Here is a 9,185-nt window from a genome sequence, read left to right as displayed (position 1 = left end):
TTAACCAGTCGTGTGTGTATATGTATGTATATATGTATATGTATATATATATGTAATTTAAATACCCTATGTATACTACGTATGTATGAGCAAGATAATACATTTATCATAATAATCATTTTACACAATGTCAATATTGTCCATATCCTCGTTTTGTATAAACATCACTGGTATCATTACAGTATTCCCGACTACACAGAGCTCGCTATACATTATATATATTATACATTTACATACAGAATACTGACAACCATATGTACAGACGGGCATGAGGACTGGGTTGTACAATGTTCTCGTTATAACGCGTACATAAACGGCTTCATAAGTACTACGCAGAGATTCATAAGTGCTTCACAACAAGACAACTCATATCACAGTCATTTAACAAGCTGGATACTGTACCACACTAGGGTCTAGTGAATGAACACGAGGGTAGAGGTGCTGTTACTAGAACTGAGCAGGTGCCGTTACTAGAACTGTCAAGAGGTGCTGTTACTAGAACTGAGCAGAGGTGCTGTTACTAGAACTGAGCAGGTGCTGTTACTAGAACTGAGCAGGTGCCGTTACTAGAACTGAGCAGGTGCCGTTACTAGAACTGAGCAGAGGTGCTGTTACTAGAACTGAGCAGGTGCTGCGTCGTACTGGTCCAGAGAGGGAGATGCGCTGTACGCCGTATGCCTGTCTAAATCAACATTGTTTTTCCTCATCATCACAAAGCTGATAATCTAGTCCACCCTAGGGACCTTGGTCTAAAGTAGTGCACTACTACCCTATGGACCCTGGTCTAAAGTAGTGCATTACTACCCCATAGACCCACCCAGTCACCCACCCACCCAGTCACCCAGTCACCCACCCACCCAGTCACCCACCCACCCAGTCACCCACTCACCCACCCACCCATTCACCCACCCACTCAGTCACCCACCCAGTCAGTCACCCACCCACCCAGTCACCCAGTCACCCACCCACCCAGTCACCCAGTCACCCACCCACTCAGTCACCCACCCACCCAGTCACCCATTCACCCGCCCACTCAGTCACCCACCCAGTCAGTCAGTCACCCACCCACCCAGTCACCCACCCACTCAGTCACCCACCCACCCACCCAGTCACCCACTCACCCACCCACCCACCCATTCACCCGCCCACTCAGTCACCCACCCACTCAGTCACCCACTCACCCACCCACCCATTCACCCGCCCACCCAGTCACCCACCCACCCAGTCACCCAGTCACCCACCCACTCAGTCACCCACCCATCCGTCTGGTTTCACAGAACCTCTAAACAGCACATGAACGGAGCTTATGGCAGATAGCAAATGATCCTGGGATCGAGATTACAACACTGGTGAACGCACACTGAGAAGGCAAATACAGTGATTTGAAACAGGCACTGAGAAAGGTACCCGAAAACACATACAGGGTATGGTCTCACTTTGTGCTAGTGGCATCACGTTGGACTAAAATATTTAGGGGAAGTGTTACTTTCTGTCTGTCTCTAAAAACTACAGCGCTTAAAAATTCCTTCCTCTTTTACATTGTTTTACAAGAAAAAAGATGAAACCATATAGCAGAACCAGCAAAAAACACAAGAAAACAAAACAGAGAACTACTGATGACAGGGTTTGGGAGATTTGACCGTTGATATTGTTTGAGGAGTTTAGTACATGTCAGGAGCTACGTTTCATGTAATACTGGGTTTAACGGTGAACAAAAATTAACAGCTAGGAAGAATATCCTAAGTGTTACCAATGCGGTTAGCAATTTGCTAAAGCACAGTTAAAGTGACAGTTCAGACATAGCAAGTGAGGAAGCAGGGGTCATTGATCAGGGGTCATTGAGCAGGGGTCATAGAAGGGGTCATTGAGGAAGCAGGGGTCATTGAGCAGGGGTCATAGCAGGGGTCATTGAGGAAGCAGGGGTCATTGAGCAGGGGTCATTGAGCAGGGGTCAAAGCAGGGGTCATTGAGCAGGGGTCATAGCAGGGGTCATTGAGGAAGTAACTGGATCATCAGTGATTTAATTTAAACGGTATCCCAAATGGCACCCTATTCCCTACATAGTACACTACTTTTGACCAGAACCCAATGGGCCCTAGTGCACTAAATAGGGAATAGGGAGCCACTTGGGACACATGAAGCTTATAGCCGGAGCTGGGGAGAAAAAATAAAAAAAAGTTGGATAAATGTATGTATGCATTTATACGGCTTGTCCAGCATAACATATGGGCTCCCGAGTGATGCTCGAGGTCACTACAGACACCCTGGTTCGAATCCAGGCTGTAATCACAACCGGCTGTGATTGGGAGTCCCATAGAGTGACGCACAATTGTCCCAGCGTCGTCCGGGTTTGGCCGGGTGTAGGTCGTCATTGTAAATAAGAATTTGTTCAGACTTCCCTAGTTAAATAAAAGGTAAAACAATATACAAATGATTATTTTTTGACACAATCTTAAAGTACTATCTCCTCCAAGCTCTAACCATTGGAGCCCAACTAATGTCAAATGTTCAGAAGGGCTCAAATAAAATGAATTGTATTTGACTGTTAGTTGTATTATATAACACATGAATCATATTATGTTTTGGCCTGTTATAGGGTTGCAAAACAATGGTAATTTTCCCCAAATTCCCAGGTTTTCCAGAAATTCCAGTTGTAGGATTCTAAATTTACAGTTTATTCCTTCCTGATTCCGGGAATTTTCCAACCAGGATTGCTGGAAACCTGGGAATTTTCCAGTTAAAACCTGTTTTCTCCAGTTTACATTCCCTATCTGGGGCTTGTCGTTTTGGACACCTCTGTCTGTCTCATCATCTGTGAAATCTCTTCCGACAACAGCTGTGGTCGAATATTACAACAAACTGTTTCAGTGTTGCTCAGGCTCAGCTTTATGAATTACCCAGTCAGGCAACGCTTCATTTGCTGCAATCAGGACAATTTAAACACTTTCTAGTGAAGGACGAAAAGCCTGCAGCCGACAAACAGATGATCTTGCAGCTGGAATACATCCCAACTCTAAAGCAGTGTCTTGAAAAGAGAAATAGGATCCTCTAAAACATAAAGACATTAAAGAATAAGTATACATTTTGCATGGGATGGAAAAATAGATTGGAAATTTACGTTGAAGTTGTATGGACCAGCAGATCTGGTAAATGTTTTTTGACAAAGACAAACAGGTCAGTCGTGATGTCTCTGTACAATCACAAGCGTGTCTTACAGATTCTCCTGTAATGTACGAGGCGCTGCTGCAGTATACACATATTATTGGTACATAAAACACTTTTTGTTATTTTACCAGGTAAGTCAGTTAAGAACAAATTCTTATTTTCAATGACGGCCGAGGAACAGTGGGTTAACTGCCTTGTTCAGGGGCAGAATGACAGATTTGTACCTTGTCAGCTCAGGGGTTTGAACTTGCAACCTTCCAGTTACTAGTCCAACGCTCTAACCACTAGGCTACGCTGCCGCCCATAACATTAGCACCTCTCTTCTATTCCTCTCTAGACACCTTAAATATATACACATCAAATCCCCTTGTGGCTGATTTAGGCATCAGGCTCTAAGGTTTAGAAGACACACAACTGTTTACTGTATTTGAAATTATAGACCGTGGGTTGTTCTTATTTCTCAACAAATAAATATGGAATGATTGCATCTATTGGACACCAGGGGGAGGGAGAGACAGAAGGACGGAGAGCGTGATAGAGCCAGAGAGAGTGAGAGAGCGAGAGAGAGTGAGAGAGCAAGAGAGCAAGAGAGAGAGAGAGCGAGAGAGAATGAGAGTGAGAGAGCCAGAGAGAGTGAGAGCGCGAGAGAGAGTGAGAGAGCGAGAGAAAGTGAGAGAAGAGAGAGAGAGAGAGAGCGAGAGAGAAGAGAGAGAAGAGAGAGAGAGAGCTCAATTTCAATTGGTCTCTTCAGAAGCTATCCCCCTCTCTTTAAGTTGTCTTCAGGTACGGCCTCTCTGATCTTTCTCATTCAATAAATTGGATCACCGTTTGACTCCTGTTGCCCCCTCTACCTATCACTAACCCTAACCCTCTGATCACTACTGTACCTATCACTAACCCTCTGATCACTACCCTGCCTATCACTAACCCTCTGATCACTACCTTACCTATCACTAACCCTAACCCTCTGATCAATACCTTACCTATCACTAACCCTCTGATCACTACCTTACCTAGTTACTGCCTCTCTTCCTTCCTCTACCCCATCTCTTACCCCTCACCTGATTACTTGGCCTTCCATTCATTCTTCATTCACTAACGTATACCCCCTTTCAAACACTCTTCCTCTCCTCCTATAGATCACTTGTAGAGGAGCTGTAGCCGACTGGTGTGGCAGTTGTTTCTACTGATCTTCCCATCGGGCTGATAGAGGTTGGAGGAGTTGGAGAACGATGGAGGGAGGGAGTGGTTGTCTGAGGTGGGGTTGGGGTACCCCGGTGGGGGAATGAGGGATTTGGGGTCATTCGAGGGGACAGGGAGAAGGGGCGTGCTGTGGTTCAGGTTGACTGTGGAAGGTCGTCTTCGGGAGCGGAGGGCTTGTCGCTCCACCAGCTGGTTTCGCAGCTCTGACACCCTCTCTTCTTTCTGTGATTGAGAGAAAGAGAGAGAGAGAGAGAGAGAGAGAGAGAGAGAGAGAAAAACTCTTGAAAAACTTTTGAAAAACTCCCATATCTACTGGGTGAAATTCCACAGTGTGCCATCACAGCAGCAAGATTTGTGACCTGTTGCCACGAGAAAAGGGCAACCAGTGAAGAACAAACACCATTGTAAATACAACCCATATTTATGCTTATTTATTTTATCTTGTGTCCTTTAACCATTTGTACATTGTTAAAACACTGTATATATATATATAATATGACATTTGTAATGTCTTTACTGTTTTGAAACCTCTGTATGTGTAATGTTTACTGTTAATCTTTGTTGTTTTTCACTTTATATATTCACTTTGTATGTTGTCTACCTCACTTGCTTTGGCAATGTTAACACATGTTTCCCATGCCAATAAAGCCCTTGAATTGAATTGAATTGAGAGAGAGAGAGAGAGAGAGGGTGGAGGAGAGAGAGAGAGAGAGAGAGAGAGAGAGAGAGAGAGAGAGAGAGAGAGAGAGAGAGAGGGAGAGAGAGAGAGAGAGGGTGGAGGAGAGAGAGAGAGAGACAGAGAGAGAGGAGAGCGAGAGAGAGAGCGAGAGAAAGAAAGAAGAGAGAGAGGAAGGAGAGAGAAAGAAAGAGAGAGAGAGAGGGGGGAGGAGAGAGAAGGAGAGAGAGAGAAAGAAAGAAAGAGAGAGAGAGAGAGAAGAGAGTGAGAGAGAGAAGAGAGAAAGAGAGAGAAGAGAGTGAGAGCGAGAAGAGAGTGAGAGAGAGAGAAAGAGAGAAGAGAGAGAGAGAGAGAGTGAGAGAGAGGAGAGAGAGAAGAGTAGAGAGTGTGTAATATTCAAAGTTAATGATGACCTATCTTTAATCAGGTTGATGTTTATTGTCATGAGTGTTGTACTGGAGGCAGAACTCAAGGGGCCAGCTGCAAAGTCAAAATTGTCTGTATCGTAAAAACGAATTCGAATAAAAAATGAGTTTTTATATCTTCATGTAAGGTTACGGTAAGGCATTAGAGTAAGCAATGTGGTTAAGGGTTAAAATAGGGTTGTATGACTTTGTGGGTATGCCAGCTAGTGACCACCATGCAGAGATGGCTCCAGTACATGAGTCGACTCAATAAATTATAACCTGCTGGCCTTTAACTAGGGCAAGGAGTTGTTCTGACTATATGATCTGACTAGGCAAAGCTCTGGTCTCTACTCATCACCTAAAACTAGGCCCTGGGCTTTCCCCTGAGTTCCCTGGTACATCATGTGGCCAGGAAAAACTCCTGGCCAAAACTACAGTAAAACAAAGACCTACAGAAAGAACGGATATATCGCAAAGAAAGACTCTTTACCTACTGTATACCATAACTGATCCTATACCTACTGTATACCATAACTGATCCTATACCTACTTTATAACATAACTGATCCTATACCTACTGTATACCATAACTGATCCTATACCTACTGTATACCATAACTGATCCTATACCTACTGTATACCATAACTGATCCTATACCTACTGTATAACATAACTGATCCTATACCTACAATATACCATAACTGATCCTATACCTACTGTATAGCATAACTGATCCTATACCTACTGTATACCATAACTGATCCTATACCTACTGTATACCATAACTGATCCTATACCTACTGTATACCATAACTGATCCTATACCTACTGTATACCATAACTGATCCTATACCTACAATATACCATAACTGATCCTATACCTACTGTATAGCATAACTGATCCTATACCTACTGTATACCATAACTGATCCTATACCTACTGTATACCATAACTGATCCTATGCATACTGTATAACATAACTGATCCTATACCTACTGTATACCCTAACTGATCCTATACCTACGGTATAGCATAACTGATTCTATACCTACTGTATACCATAACTGATCCTATACCTACTGTATAACATAACTTATCCTATACCTACTGTATAACATAACTGTACCTATACCTACTGTATAACATAACTGATCCTATACCTACTGTATAACATAACTGATCCTATACCTACTGTATAACATAACTGATCCTATACCTACTGTATAACATAACTGTACCTATACCTACTGTATACCATAACTGATCCTATACCTACTGTATAACATAACTGATCCTATACCTACTGTATACCCTAACTGATCCTATACCTACTTTATAACATAACTGATCCTATACCTACTGTATAACATAACTGTACCTATACCTACTGTATAACATAACTGTACCTATACCTACTGTATACCATAACTGATCCTATACCTACTGTATAACATAACTGATCCTATACCTACTGTATAACATAACTGATCCTATACCTACTGTATAACATAACTGATCCTATACCTACTGTATACCATAACTGATCCTATACCTACTGTATAGCATAACTGATCCTAGGCCTACTGTATAACATAACTGATCCTATACCTACTGTATACCATAACTGATCCTATACCTACTGTATAACATAACTGATCCTATACCTACTGTATAACATAACTGATCCTATGCCTACTGTATAACATAACTGATCCTATGCCTTCTGTATACCTACTGTATAACATAACTGATCCTGTACCTCCTGAATGATCTTCTGAAGTTCCTTATTCTCTCTCTCCAACTGTCTGGACTTCTCCTCATCGTTGTTGTTGGTGGATGAGCCCTGTGTCTTCACGGTCTCCTGGGTGTCTGACTGCCACTCCCCTCGGGTGATCAGACGACGCATCTACAGTATCACCATGGAGATAAACAATCTGTACTGAAACATCTACAGAGTATCACCATAGAGATAAACAATCTGTACTGAAACATCTACAGTATCACCATGGAGATAAACAATCTGTACTGAAACATCTACAGTATTCACCATGGAGACAAACAATCTGTACTGAAACATCTACAGTATCACCATGGAGACAAACAATCTGTACTGAAACATCTACAGTATCACCATGGAGACAAACAATCTGTACTGAAACATCTACAGTATCACCATGGAGACAAACAATCTGTACTGAAACATCTACAGTATCACCATGGAGATAAACAATCTGTACTGAACCATCTACAGAGTACCATAGAAATGCATACAGGGCAGGGTAGCCTAGTGCGTTGGACTAGTAACCGAAAGGTTGCAAGTTCAAATCCCCGAGCTGACAAGGTACAAATCTGTCGTTCTGCCCCTGAACAGGCATTTAACCCACTGTTCCTAGGCCGTCATTGAACATAACAATTTGTTCTTAACTGACTTGCCTGGTTAAATAAAGGTCAAATAAAATAAATACACAGTGCTTGAATTGAGCTGGTGCTCACTGGTACACAATATGTTAACACAGGTACTGTAACAGACAGACTGTAGTTACTGACTGAAGCTGTTACTGTACCACAGAGACAGACTGTCATTCTACCTTGGGTACGAAGAGCACCACCAGGGTGATGTAGACGGAGAAGACGATGGCCAGGGAGGCGAAGGCAAACGAGGCGTCCTGCTGCGACGACAATATCATGGTGACAGGAGCCGTGATCATACACAACACCTGTAGGGAGGATGGGGGAGAGATAGAGGGGAGAGACACAGAGAGAGACAGAGGAGGGGGTAGGAGGAGAGAGAGAGAGAGAGAGAGAGAGAGAGAGAGAGAGCGAGAGAGAGCGAGTTAGAGAGAGAGAGAGAGAGAGAGAGAGAGAGAGAGAGAGGAATGAAAAATGGGAGTGTGAAAAATGAGGGAAGAGAGACAGGACAGAGAGGGGGATAGTAATCGATACGTATTGACCAACAGTCATCTCTCCTCCAAAACCTGCAAAATCTCATCCAGACTGGCAAATGGAAAAACTAACCCTGCCGTCAAACTGATGCGATTATTTTCTCTGTCGAGTCATTAATCACAGCGGACAGGTCACAGAAGGAAAGGACGACAATCTCAGGGTACAAATACAATCCACAGTGCACCCTATTCCACATAGAGGCCTGGTAAAAAAGTAGAGCACAATACATTGGGAATAGGATGCCATTTGGGAAGCAAATTTAGATTCTTCCAGAATTGTTCCAATTAATTTCACCTTGATTCCTCCTTGGTCTCATTTCCTATTTTTCCCCTCCACTTGTTATTTTTTAGGGGGGGGAGAGAGGAGCTGATTAGCCCTGACTGCTCCTCTTTGATTCATCTTTAATTAATTTTATCGTCTTCATTTAGTTCCAGAAACGAGCAGGTGGGCACTTCTCTTTGCTCCCATTCTTGTAGGGTCTACGATAAATAGATGTGAGTGCCTGGCCACTTCAGCAGATGGTGGTGGTGGTGGTAGGAATCAGTCTCATTAGTTTTTACATAGAAGGGGGATCACCGGGACACCATTCATCACAAGGCCAGAGAGAGAGCGAGAGAGAGAGAGAGAGAGAGAGAGAGGGGGGGGGGGGGGAGAGAGAAAGAGAGAGAGAGAGAGAGAGAGAGAGAGAGAGCGAGAGGGAGAGGGAGAGGAGGGGAGAGAGTGAGAGAGAGAGAGAGGGGGGGGGGGAGAAAGAAAGAGAGAGAGAGAGAGAGAGAGAGAGAGAGAGAG

At 43.5% G+C, this 9,185-nt stretch overlaps 1 protein-coding gene across 1 annotated transcript in view; it reads right to left on the bottom strand.

Annotated features, from left to right (window-relative positions):
- Positions 1-4,305: 4,305 nt before the first annotated feature.
- LOC139403949 (gamma-aminobutyric acid type B receptor subunit 1-like) overlaps positions 4,306-9,185 on the bottom strand; it is a 17,114-nt gene continuing 12,234 nt past the window's right edge. Inside the window, exons 3-5 of the mRNA XM_071147156.1 lie at positions 8,042-8,170; positions 7,213-7,359; positions 4,306-4,590 (exon numbers count right to left, since the gene is read on the bottom strand). Of these exons, the coding sequence (XP_071003257.1) occupies positions 4,306-4,590; positions 7,213-7,359; positions 8,042-8,170 (561 nt within the window). The remainder of the gene's footprint in view (positions 4,591-7,212; positions 7,360-8,041; positions 8,171-9,185) is intronic.

This window comes from Oncorhynchus clarkii, unplaced genomic scaffold (genome assembly GCF_045791955.1).
Source record: "Oncorhynchus clarkii lewisi isolate Uvic-CL-2024 unplaced genomic scaffold, UVic_Ocla_1.0 unplaced_contig_8382_pilon_pilon, whole genome shotgun sequence".
NCBI lineage: Eukaryota > Metazoa > Chordata > Actinopteri > Salmoniformes > Salmonidae > Oncorhynchus > Oncorhynchus clarkii.
Note: the sequence above shows the minus strand (reverse complement) of the source record. Positions and strands in the feature narration are given on the sequence as shown.